Raw genomic sequence first — 13,782 nt, forward strand, 5'->3', positions numbered from 1 at the left:
TGAGACATTGAGCCGAGACAACGTTAATTTCCACTTGGTTTTTTTTTATTTCTTCAATGTGTATGTGACGTTTGGGTCTCCAAGTATTGGACTGTATTATGTTCCACATACATTGTACATTTTTTTTATTCACGAGAACTGCTGGGTAAATAAATGAACTCATTACTAGAAGTCAAAACAATTTACTAGATCTATCATATTTCACTAAATAGCTACTGATAGTCTCACAATTTTTTGGATTATATATTTCTTTAGATCGTATCATAATTGGCCACATCATATAATTATTCACTACATTATATCACGATTCACCAGACCCCATATTCTGATATTGTGTTAATATTCACTAAATCGTGTAATCAAATATTATAATTGGCTATATCATATCTATATCTGTTGTTATTCATTAGCAAGATCTATTATTCTTCACTACATCCTATCACTTTGACAAATATTAACACATTGCTTAAGACTGCAGACTAGATTGAACACATTTTCTATAGCCCAATATTATCTCCAATATACATGGTTCCAATGAATTAGTCATTGGTCTATCATTTACACACCAAACATGCCTGGCGCTTTCATTTCCGAATAGTTTCTCTGTACACTACCTGAGTTCACCCCCCCCCCCTCCTTTTGTTTTCATTTAACCTTTATATTAACAAAGCTTATATCAACTCACTCTTGTCTTTCTGGTAAAAAGTGTGTATAGGCTATTTCTCCAACGCCAATTCTCGGGTCAGGTTGAAGTGTGGTACTATTATTCATTGGCATATACAAGATATAAATAAGAAAAAAACAAAACAATTTGTCAATGAATTACTGGCAATTAATTATTTTGTTTGATACTAACAAGTGAAATTAATCCTTCAGTATTCATATATTAGGCTAAACATGTAGGGTTTTGTCCTCTTATCGAATTGTATGCGTTATTTCTCCAACACCCACTCTCGGATGAACTATAAAAAATTATTTATTGTATTTAACAAAAAATGAAACAATAAAAATAAATTAACCAATTCATTTATTTATTCTTGGTAATTATTGTTTTTAATATCGTACAAGGGAAATCACTTCTACACTATTGAGATGTTTAATTGCAAATGCGGAGTTCTTTCCATTAGATAAGCTGTGTTATTATTGGTTTTAAAGGATTGTTTATATTTAGCTTGTTTATAATTTTCTGATATCACTCCATGTTGAAATCTGTAATGGTGTGAACATGGAGGCTTTTTATTCTTAGCCGAAATAGAATCAACAAAATGCATTCGCTTGTAGACAAAAAAAGAAATTTATATAAATATTCATGCCATGAAAGACTTATAAACTTTAATCTTATCTTTTCCAGACTTGCGACATGACGTCATCAGCTCTCGGAAAATGAACAAATGACAAGTCGGCCCTACGTCAATCAAAACAAATCAGAAATGACCAGAGAATAATACATGAAAAAACAGACAAACAATCCATTAGCTTGTTGTTTCCTACAGCCAAACAACCACAGCGACAACAAAACAACAACAAAAACCACAGCGACGTCAAAACAACAACAAAAACCACAGCGCACGTTGTGCCCAGTTGCTAGTCGAAGGACAACTCTCCGAACGATTCTTTGAACGTTCGCTTATCCGGATGCCGCTGAGTGCGAACAAAGAATTTTTTTTTTCTTTTTTGCTATTTCTTCTCAGGACTGCTGGCACGTACTCTGCACGTGCATATAGCAGTGCTCATCAATACAGTGTTTAACAGATGGAGGGCACGGTGTTACCCCGACCAGACGCCACGTTGATTTGAAACTGTGAGGAAACAGAAATCAAAAGCTTTACTCACCCCCCCCCCCTCAGACATGCCAGGAATGAAATCAATTTGCCTACCGCGTACAGCTTCCCGTCAATGTGTCAGGGTGGATAGATTCCTGACTGACATAATCTAAGAAAGCTGTCAAATTGTTGACAGCTGCGACGGACGTGTGATTCTAGAGATTATTGTGTTATATGGAGAGTTGTATGTATGTGAATATGTTTACATTTCCCAGCGATATGACATGCATACACTGAGGTCACAAAACATTGGCATGTGTATCTTATGCAGTCACATTAAGTTCCCACGTGAATGGTCAACGACAGCAGTGATTCAATATGCCAGGAGACTGTAGTTCCATAAAGTCGTAAAGACTGGAAAACCGTGACCAAACAGGGGCAGACCCGGTCCATCAAATGCCCCGTCCTCCTGTCAACCCCAGACCTGGGCTATGGAGGATGGGGGCCCAACTTTGTATCAACAGAGTCTGGAAAAGTCGGTCCATCAGCGCTGCCATTTTTGTTGTCTGTCTATGGGTCTGTCTCGTCAGCGTCATTAACTTGGCTTCGAACGGTCGACCATTAAGCTGGACCACGAAAGATGAAACCTTTCCGTCGGTGCCATTAGCTTTTCCCGACACGCTAGACCTCATCACCAACTACTACAGGCCCGTGTCTCGTGTCAAACAGTCGCCCGGTCCCAACTCTCGAATCCAGCTAAAAGCTTCCACCTACCTTACGCAGAATGGACAGACGGATGAGGCGATCGAAAACGGGATAATAAGCGGACGCCGGATGCAGGAGATTAAAGCCGTCGAGATGGAAGGATTAGAGACTGTGTCACGGGTTCAGGAGAAGGATCACGCGGAAAGAGACCTTGGCAACATCTTGATATCGGCTGTACAAGACCAGATCGATGGGAAAGCTATCACCGCGATGGGGATTAAACAAGAGATCAAGACACCGAGAGAAAATCCCAAAGATTTGCCGTCCAATTGGACCCAGGAGCCTGAGACGAAATCGTCCCCGTCCAGTTTATCTAACGTCAACGGGTTTGACCGGTCGGGGTCAGAAGACGAGCCTAAACCCGATCGAGTCATTTCCTCGCGTGCCAAGCACAAGCCTGTCGGCACTGATCGTAAAACACGTTCGGCAGAGCACGGGAAGACAAACATCTCCGAAGTAGCAGACATGACTCTACAGCCAGACAGTATTATTGAACCGGCAGACATCAGTAAACTGCAGGGAGGCATTGGGACGCGAGGATTAGACAAGGGAGGGAACTCACTGAGTAACCATTTGCTTCAAAGTATTGGAGAAAGCCATTATCTTCAGGGCAATTTTTACCATCGAGCTAGTAACGGACGGGTTGAAATGAGAATCGATACGCGCTTAAACGGCACTAAGATGTACACGCCACGTAAGATCGAAGGGAGCACTTATTCATACAGTTCACGAACCCCAGATACAGCTAGCTCGCACTCGGAATCGCCTCAGGCGAATTCAGACGGTGTCAAAAACACACACCGTTCGGAAGTGACGCAGCGTAAATTCAATCGGGAAATCCCAGTTGCTATGCAAATGTTGGCCCCAATTCGCATCGAAGATTTTTCGCCGCCTTTGAACGTAATAGACAGAAAAAGAAAATCGATGACCAGGCAAATAGATTCTGGAGCTAAACACCCAACCTTGTTTTATCCTCCTGACGATAGAAATGGGCAGACGGCTTCTCTTATACAGCACAGCGCAGAATCAAATTCATCTTCCTCCCAAGAAGGCGATGTATTAAAATTTGCGCTAAATGCAAACAATCTGTCAAGGCCGGTCCTACGTGAGATAAGGCTGTCTGCAGCCTCGTCGACAAGAAGCAATCAGCTGTCGGTATCGGGAACATCCAGCAGTCAGCAGTCACACTCCATTACATATTCGCTGGTGAACTTAACTTCCGGGGAGCCTAGTTCGAGAGAGAGACGTCCGGATAAAAAGAAATACCAACAGGGGTCGCTCCTGTTTGATGGCTTCGAGCTGTATTCATACAACGTGACAGCAAGCGACATGATATCACTGGATAGATCTATACCAGATACACGGCCAGAAGGGTAAGATAATCTGCATACCAATTAGCCTTCCACATTTGCATTGTGTATAACATACAGTAGACACAGTTCACAGCATCAACTTTTGAACAAACTTCAGTAGACAGGGGACATAAGTAGCGTTTTATGTCTTATAGCAGTGTTTCTCAAACCTTTTCCTTAATGGAACACTTTGCACATTCTGAGTATTTAGCGTAACACTTTGCACATTCTGAGTATTTAGCGTAACACTTTGCACATTCTGAGTATTTAGCGTAACACTTTGCACATTCTGAGTATTTAGCGGAACACTTCACACATTCTGGGTATTTAGCGGAACACTTTGCACATTCTGATTATTTAGCGTAACACTTTGCACATTCTGAGTATTTAGCGGAACACTTCGCACATTCTGGGTATTTAGCGGAACACTTTGCACATTCTGAGTATTTAGCGGAACACTTCTCACATTCTGGGTATTTAGCGGAACACTTCGCACATTCTGGGTATTTAGCGGAACACTTTGCAAATTTTTTAGAGATTAATTCACCTGGTTAATTCTAGTTTATTATTCCAGGCCTCGCGGAACACAGTTTGGGAAACACTGTTGTACAGTAGAGTTGACATAATTGCTGGAGGAGTAAATATTCTATATCTAATTGCTTATCTCTCGTCTATCAATTTTGTAATGTATCTCTTCCCCGTTCTTGCAAAGACATTTCTACTATTTCTATATTCATTCTACATTTCTTGACTTCTTAGTTATTTTTGTCTAAAATCAAGCACACAGTGGAGAACAGAGTCTAACAAAACAAAGTCATGAGACAAAGTCATGAGACAAAGTCATGAGACAAAGTCATGAGACAAAGTCAACACTTGAATAAATCAAGGATCACACAGACTCTAGAAAGGAAAAATGTTAAAACTCTAAATACATATAAAACCTGGTGACTGTCTCCTATGGACAATACATTCTGTATCGCCAAGTATATCTAGTACAAATACATTCTGTATCGCCAAGTATATTTCGTACAAATACATTCTGTATCGCCAAGTATATCTCGTACAAATACATTCTGTATCGCCAAGTATATCTCGTACAAATACATTCTGTATCGCCAAGTATATCTCGTACAAATACATTCTGTATCGCCAAGTATATCTCGTACAAATACATTCTGTATCGCCAAGTATATCTCGTATTAATACATTCTGTATCGCCAAGTATATCTCGTACTAATACATTCTGTATCGCCAAGTATATCTCGTATTAATACATTCTGTATCGCCAAGTATATCTCGTACTAATACATTCTGTATCACCAAGTATATCTCGTATTAATACATTCTGTATCGCCAAGTATATCTCGTACTAATACATTCTGTATCACCAAGTATATCTCGTATTAATACATTCTGTATCACCAAGTATATCTCGTATTAATACATTCTGTATCACCAAGTATATCTCGTACTAATACATTCTGTATCACCAAGTATATCTCGTATTAATACATTCTGTATCGCCAAGTATATCTCGTATTAATACATTCTGTATCGCCAAGTATATCTCGTATTAATACATTCTGTATCACCAAGTATATCTCGTATTAATACATTCTGTATCGCCAAGTATATCTCGTATTAATATATTCTGTATCGCCAAGTATATCTCGTATTAATACATTCTGTATCGCCTAGTATATCTCGTATTAATACATTATGTACCGCCAAGTATATCTCGTATTAATACATTCTGTACCGCCAAGTATATCTCGTATTAATACATTCTGTACCGCCAAGTATATCTCTGACTTGACCTCAGAAATGATTTGTACGTCTTAGTTGAATTAAACCTCTTGTTGCAAGGCATGCTGGGAAGTGGGTGCGAGTTCCAGACCATCCCGTATGTCGCACGACCACTTGTGATGGCTTAGTAACAGATATCTTTTTTTTTTCCAAACCTTACATGGAGGTAGTAGGTCTTGACTATACAAGGAGGTAGTAGGTCTTGACTATACATGGAGGTAGTAGGTCTTGACTATATATGGAGGTAGTAGGTCTTGACTATACATGGAGGTAGTAGGTCTTGACTATACATGGAGGTAGTAGGTCTTGACTATACATGGAGGTAGTAGGTCTTGACTATATATGGAGGTAGTAGGTCTTGACTATACATGGAGGTAGTAGGTCTTGACTATACATGGAGGTAGTAGGTCTTGACTATACATGGAGGTAGTAGGTCTTGACTATACATGGAGGTAGTAGGTCTTGACTATACATGGAGGTAGTAGGTCTTGACTATACATGGAGGTAGTAGGTCTTGACTATACATGGAGGTAGTAGGTCTTGACTATACATGGAGGTAGTAGGTCTTGACTATATATGGAGGTAGTAGGTCTTGACTATATATGGAGGTAGTAGGTCTTGACTATACATGGAGGTAGTAGGTCTTGACTATACATGGAGGTAGTAGGTCTTGACTATACATGGAGGTATTAGGTCTTGACTATACATGGAGGTAGTAGGTCTTGACTATACATGGAGGTAGTAGGTCTTGACTATACATGGAGGTAGTAGGTCTTGACTATATATGGAGGTAGTAGGTCTTGACTATACATGGAGGTAGTAGGTCTTGACTATATATGGAGGTAGTAGGTCTTGACTATACATGGAGGTAGTAGGTCTTGACTATACATGGAGGTAGTAGGTCTTGACTATACATGGAGGTAGTAGGTCTTGACTATATATGGAGGTATTAGGTCTTGACTATATATGGAGGTATTAGGTCTTGACTATATATGGAGGTAGTAGGTCTTGACTATACATGGAGGTAGTAGGTCTTGACTATACATGGAGGTAGTAGGTCTTGACTATACATGGAGGTAGTAGGTCTTGACTATACATGGAGGTAGTAGGTCTTGACTACTTAACCCGAGATCTCGGGAAAATCGCGCCAGGCATAGAGCAAGAAACTATCCCGAAAACGATTCAAGACATTCGTAGCCAATAGATTTGAAATGAACTACCTTGTAGTAAACTAATGTGTTTGGTCAACTCATTTAGCTAGCGACAATAATAAAGAAGGTAATAGTCGTGAGTAATATAAGGTAAATAGCAGAGCTGTCTAATCACTTCAACACACAATATCAAAATAGCAATAAAATTAGAAGTAACACACATATATAATGTATAATGAATATAAAACAAACAGTTGTCTGTCTGTAAAGCAATCATCTGTAGACCTGAGACTTTATGTTTAAAGTGCTATGACATTTCCAAAGTAGAGAACTGAAATTCCAGCTACAGTATTGACTTTATAATAATGAGCATAAAAATTCATGACTGCCTGGTCGTGCGGTATGTGCGCTGTACTGTCGTTCGCTCGTCTCGATGGTTCGGGTTCAAACCCTGCCCGCTGCCATCCCCCATCGTCCTGCGGGAGGTTGGGACTAGGAAGTGAATTATCTTCAACTCTGAAGGCACATCAGAAGCATGTAGAACATTGTACAAACATTTATCAATTTCGTAGATACACATCCTAAAATAAAATGGCTTTTGTTTTTATTGCCAGTCTTAAAAAAAAAATAATATACCAACAAGATTACAAAGACAGTGGTCCACCCAGGCAGGTAAAAAGGCAGGTTTCAATATAATCAGAATGAAATTCTATCAAAGACAAATATAAGAAGAATGGAGAAAAAAGGTTAACAGATCTTGTGTGGTGCCCCAGCGGTCCATCAGACCAAAGGATATGTGAAAGTGAATGTGAAGTTAGATGTGAACCTGGCCTAACTGATGTCTTATAATGAATATCTGATTGATCTAATTGTTTTGTAAATGGCCAATCTCCTTTGGTGAAGTGTTCAGCAGTAGTTGCAAGTTTGCAACGCAATGCAGTTCACGCGATAATATGTAAAACTACTTATTAATTGTTGTTTTAAATTATATCCAACGTATACTTACTTTGTGTACATATAGTACTCCGTATAATAGAACTTACATAACTTAAAAATACAAATATAAAAAAAAATTGTTTCGATACAAATCTATAACCGTTTGCATAAATTATTTAAATATATGGCAAATGTTTGTCCCTCCTCCATGAAGAGCCTCCAGTGTTTGTTACTATTAATAGTGAATAGTTGTAAAAGTGGTGTATTTTTATGAAAAAAACTGCTTGCATAAGTGATTTTAAAAAATTCGATTTTTCGCTTTTAGAAAAGAAAAAAGGTGGCCGTTGCATCAGAACTTTAAATGGTCTAAAATATTGTGATGTCGGATTTTCACTTTCTATTCTAGTTCACGGGATCTAAATGGGACAGACGGATGGACAGACATTCCACACAAAACTAATAGCGTCTTTTCCCCTTTCGGGGGCACTAAAAATGGAATCGGCAGAGACAATAGTAGAAAAGATTCTCAAACAAGACACTCAGACATGCAGACTTACTAGAAACTTTACTTTTACATCTCAAGAAAATTAGCACGATTCAGGGCCAGATTTAAGTATGGTGAGGCTCCTAGGCAGAATTTTTGTGGAGGCCCCCCTACACTTTTTCGAAAGTTTTTTTTTATAAAAATCCACTCATTAATAATAATACAATTATCTAAAAGCATGCCATATTCTAGAAGAAGTGTACCTGTACATTAAAACTAATATCCATTCTTTAAAAAAAAATATTTAAAATGCATATTTTAGTTTAAAAATGCATATTTTTGAGTTTACGGAAGGTAAGGCCCTGGATGGCGAACTGCCGTAAATACAAAGCTGCATTTATATATTACAATCACGCTACAAGCGGGCACTTCTTAACTAAGACAGTGTTGCCAACCGTAAGATTGAAAGGATTGTCACTAAAAAATGCAAAAAAAAAAAAAAAAAAAAATGAAATAAATAAATAAATTTAAACGTTTCTGACCTGTCGACATTCGTATAATACCTATTTTGTGGAGGCCTCGGGGCAGTATCCCGGCCTACCCTCCCAAAATACGGCCCTGCTATTCAGGTTATTATCTAGTAGTTTCAGCTCTGTAAACCCATAAGACATTTCTGAGAAATAGATAGCCTCCATCATCCACCTCCCCCCCCCCCCTCCACCCCATCTTTCATTTCCTCCTTTCCCAGCAAGACGTTGAAACTAAAGACCAGGTCATCTATCTCGGCACATCCTGCCCCCAGAATTCATCAGTCTTTCCCCACCGGCTAGTCTACTACCCGGAGTCCGAGCTACCCTCTTTAATGGCCATCCATCAAAATCTTTCACAGCCATTTAGATCTGAGTGACAAAAGGCTTCATTGATTCTTTCCAACAATTTCACTTCCCGGCATCAGTCATGTAGAGGAGCGCTGAGAGTGTTGGACCAAGCCGGAGAGAGACAGACCGGGAAAACAGGGATAAGACTGTATAAAGTTCATTCATTGCATTTTATTTTTGTTTAGGGATACATTTGTCTTATAAATACGGTCTCTCTCTCTCTCTCCTCTCTCTTCGGATTAGAGAATATATCTATATTTATACTTGTTCATATTAATTTCCATTGTTATGTTAATCTTCATATTTAATTTTTATCTTCATTTGAATTTTTTCTCTTATTTCTCATAATATTTATCATGTCGTTATATTTTATTCTTATTGTTCATTGTATCTTTCTATTATTTTATTATTATCTATTACTCTTGCCACGGTAAATATTTCTATTAGCTTATAGGATCGCATCATTAGCTGCGATCATGCTTCGATTGCAAACCAACACAATTCTATCATTCTACAATTTGATTTATGTCCAGAATAAGAAACGCTTCAACTTCCAGACATGTCCTGAGAAAAAAAAAAAAACTACGAATGGAAAGAGAAAAAAAAAAAGAAAAACTCTCCACAGCATCTTGAAATGACGGCTTCTTTTTCCTTCCAGATTTCTCTTTAAGTTGACAGGATGACAGTTAAAGGGGAGACAATTAGATCAAGAATCCCACAGCTACATTCAGAGATGATGGGGGAGGGCAGATGGTATGCGATGGTACAAAACAGATGTGCAGGGAAGAGGGCTCTGAAAAAGGAGAGTGTGTGTGTGGGGGGGGGGGGCAGGGCTAATATGGTCTGTGGTGACCAAAGAAATATGCATAAATCAGGATCAATTTGTAGTGGGTAGTGTTTTTTTTTTTAAATATCTATTGCTGATATCCAATTGACACACTATCTAGAAACTTCCGGTAGTGTTAGACGTCTCCCTGCAGACCCGTACAGAAGTGTCTCAGTACTCTCTTGTCTACATGTGTACAATAGTGTAGAGACGTCTTCGCTTTGTTCATACTGTAAATAGTAGCACTATTTCATCGAAACAATAGTGTACGCTATTATGAATCTACTTCGCGTCTTTCTCTCCTCTGTTGTTTGCTGTATCCCTTTCTCTTTCTCTCCCTCGCTCTCTCTCTCTCTCTCTAGCTATCTGGCTGTCTCTGTTTCTCCCTTTTACGTCCAAACACAAACACAATCAGATTCTCTGTCAATCTTTCATGAAATAAGTTCCAAGCTTCTCTTCTGACGCTGTCTCTATCCTCAGAAATAAAATCTGCATTCTATTGAACACATACTGGAACTCTAAGTGACAGTAAAATAAAGTCAACTAAATGTAACCATTTCAGGGCGTTCAGCATAAAGAAACATTTCATGTGAATAAAAAAAAAAAGTCTTTTATTATTGTGGGGGAGGCCAGAGACTCGTGGAGCCAAAAGAAACGAGAAATGAAGGAATCTCTCTTGAGTGCAGAACCCCCCCCCCTCCCGACCCGATCACCAGGGCTGATTGTTCCGAAGCCCAGGAGGCTATTCTGTAGCCTCCAATCCAGGGTCATAGGTCAACGCTAGAACTAGCGTCAGCGTGTCACCTTTTCTGACCCGATCGTGATGTCATACAGTGGTCACTGGTTTGACTGGCGCCCTGGGACACTCAGTCGAACACACATGCAGACACACGCACTCATAAATTGGGATCGATGAGAGGATAAAAGTATCTAGTGAGTCACTTTAGTAGTGCTCACGTTCAGTTTTTACCCTTTGATCTTTCTTTAACAGCCTGGGAATGCAAAGAAAACATGACCGAAACTGAAACAATTGGAATATTTATATATTTCTAAAAGTAGGAAATTCGAATGCAATAACAGACTACGTAACCTATTTTTAAAATAGGCAAACAAAAGTCCTAAAATCCCAATACCTGATCAGTAGCGTGACCCTCTGATATCACACATACTATCGATACATATAGTCATTATGTGTACCCATTTACATAATAGGAAACAATATCCCAAAATTCAGTCAGCTAAATGCAGCGTCCTAATTGATTAGAATAGAATAGACCCTCTGCGTGGGGCGTGGTGGCAGAGCACTTGGCCTCCTAGCCGAGGTGTCTCGAGTTCGAAGACCAAAACCTTGTCCTGGGATTTCATGACGTCCCTGAGCCAGGCTGAGTACGCCCTAACTCTACTGGATACCCCCGACCTACATTGGGGAGCTTCAAGGCGGTTGGTCATTGTGCTAGCCACCTGACACCCTCGTACCTTTACTTTTGAAAAAAAAAAAACCTTGTATATTTTATGTTCAGACTTTCCTAACAAGTGTCATTCAAAGGCAAAACTCACACTTTTGTAAACTGCAGAAGATCTTCCTTATTTATCCTCATCGCCGTAGATTTTAACGACCAAAAATACAAAACTGAACCATGTTTTCAAAAAGCTGGTATCATAGAACTCAAGTCTCTGAGAAAAGAAAAAGCCACTAGCTGTACAGCACACACAACCACGCATGCACTGGAGGTCAGTCATGAGATTATCAGAAGATCCATACCTGGATGTAATTGAATAGAAGGTTAGACAAGAAGCCGAGTTAATGTTTCACTAGCCTCTAGAAGAAGCCTCTAAAAGTGATCACATTCATCCTCATTAGCTGTACCGAGGCGCCCGCTAAAGGTTTATGTTCACGGCCTCCTGTCTCCTCACGCATTAGAGACATTAGAGTAAATGGAGTGTCCCCCCCTTTCATTAAAACAACATTGATTTCATTAGAGGCTTGCCCGTCTTTCTGTGGGAAGCGGTGCGTTAGGATAGTTCCGGTGCGTCTGCGCATGCGTCTCGGTGTTTGATTGGTAGCAACGTTAATCTTTTATCTAGACATCTATCAGGACATTCCCCCACCCAGTCTCACATTTAGGAGTTAGACTTTTACATCTATCAGGACATTCCCCCACCCAGTCTCACATTTAGGAGTTAGACTTTTCTTTCCTTTTCTTCGCTTCAGATCGAAACGAGTAATTAGGAAGATTTGTTTGTTGAAGCGATACGTTACGTCCGTTGCATGTGTGCCTAGATTTAATGCCCTTTGCTTATGAAGACATTTTTCTGAACATATAAATCCGACGTTTTTTTTTTTTAAAGTTAATTATTTCACACTCTGAATAATCTGAACAAATATTTTTAAGAATTTAAGTTTCTTTTTCTTCAGACTTTTAGTTACCCCCTTAGGGAAAATCGGCTATTGATTTTGTGTTGCTTGTTTGTTCGTCTGCTGTCACGTTTAAATCTTAAGAATTAAAATAGTTATTGAAAATCAGATTTCACCTTGGCCACTAGAGTGCTCGGCTAAAGTGCAAAAGCTACTTTTGGTCTTCTGATAGCGAACTCTTTTTTTTTTTTGTTCATGTTATTGTGCTAGTACATCAGCAACAAGCTGAGATATAATCGTGTTAAGGGTTTAATTCTGTAAATATCATTATAGGCATATACACACACCTTGCAGTTTACTTTCTATAAATATATATTTCACTCGACTTTTTTTCTCTCAATTCTAAAAATCTAACTCACTACTTTTGTACTTATATATTCTCACCTTGCGGTCATGTGACCTTAGTTTACTATCCTCTTCTTTAGCCACAAGCCTCTTCTCTTAGTGACTCATCTCGAGTACATTTCACACACAATAACTTTAAAGACTCTTGTTACAAAGCTTATACCAACTCTGTCTGTCTGTCTGTCTCTCTGGTAAATGTACGTTATTTCTCCCACAATATCGGATCAAGTAGAAATTTTGCACAATTATTTCCTGAACCCGTCAAAACAAGAATTTAAAAAATAACCATTTAGATAATTAACTATTAGTATTAACTATGAATTATTTTGTTTGGTATCGAACAATGGAAAGAAATTGTACTTGACAGATGTGGTGGTGTAAGTTGAATTAGTCCCCTTGAGGAGGCTTAAGCACTGAGAGAAAACGTTTGTTTTTAATGCATGTAAAATGCGATCACGGTAACATTAACTATTGGTCTAACAAGTGATAGGATGATAATACATGGTGAAATTTAAAGCAAGAAATTGTGCTAAACAAAAACAATTGGTAAAAATATTTTTTATCGTATAGATTTATAATCGTTAGTCTAGATCTGTTACAGATTTAACGACATGTTTGATCCAAACTATTGATAACATTACACTTCATTAATATTTATTTATTTATTTTTATGTTCTTATATATAACTTGACTTTGGTTACCGTCTCAATACTTTGTGATATATTGTGACAATCATTGAACCTTCTCTTGCTATATCTTGCAAAAACCTTGCTTCCACACTGGATACTGCCACAGCTAGTTTGGATCTGGTCAGGTGGTCAATGACACAGCTATAGAGACTTCAAGTCCATATCCAATTGCGCTCTTGCTTGACCTATGGGAATTATTGGGAATACAACAATTTAAAGCATTAAACCATCACTTTAAAACGTTGAAGCCGAAAACGAAGTGAATCCAATAAAAAGTGACGTGGTCCCCAGACAACAGAATTTTTAGACTTGCTGGAAAGATAGTTTTTCTTTAAAGTTTTTTTTTCTAGATTTTTCTCGTTATCTATACT

At 38.6% G+C, this 13,782-nt stretch overlaps 1 protein-coding gene across 4 annotated transcripts in view; it reads left to right on the forward strand.

The window, feature by feature from the left end:
* Positions 1–13,782, forward strand: part of LOC106075826 (uncharacterized) — a 125,550-nt gene that overhangs the window by 61,524 nt on the left and 50,244 nt on the right. For 3 of the 4 annotated variants that reach the window (XM_056006442.1, XM_056006431.1, XM_056006460.1), the window contains one exon: positions 1,352–3,901. In XM_056006442.1, the coding sequence (XP_055862417.1) occupies positions 2,220–3,901 (1,682 nt within the window). In that variant the 5' untranslated portion in view covers positions 1,352–2,219. Of the gene's footprint in view, positions 1–27; positions 146–1,351; positions 3,902–13,782 lie in introns of those variants that run through there. The other variant, XM_056006451.1, reaches the window with a different exon arrangement.

This window comes from Biomphalaria glabrata, chromosome 1, assembly GCF_947242115.1.
Source record: "Biomphalaria glabrata chromosome 1, xgBioGlab47.1, whole genome shotgun sequence".
NCBI lineage: Eukaryota > Metazoa > Mollusca > Gastropoda > Planorbidae > Biomphalaria > Biomphalaria glabrata.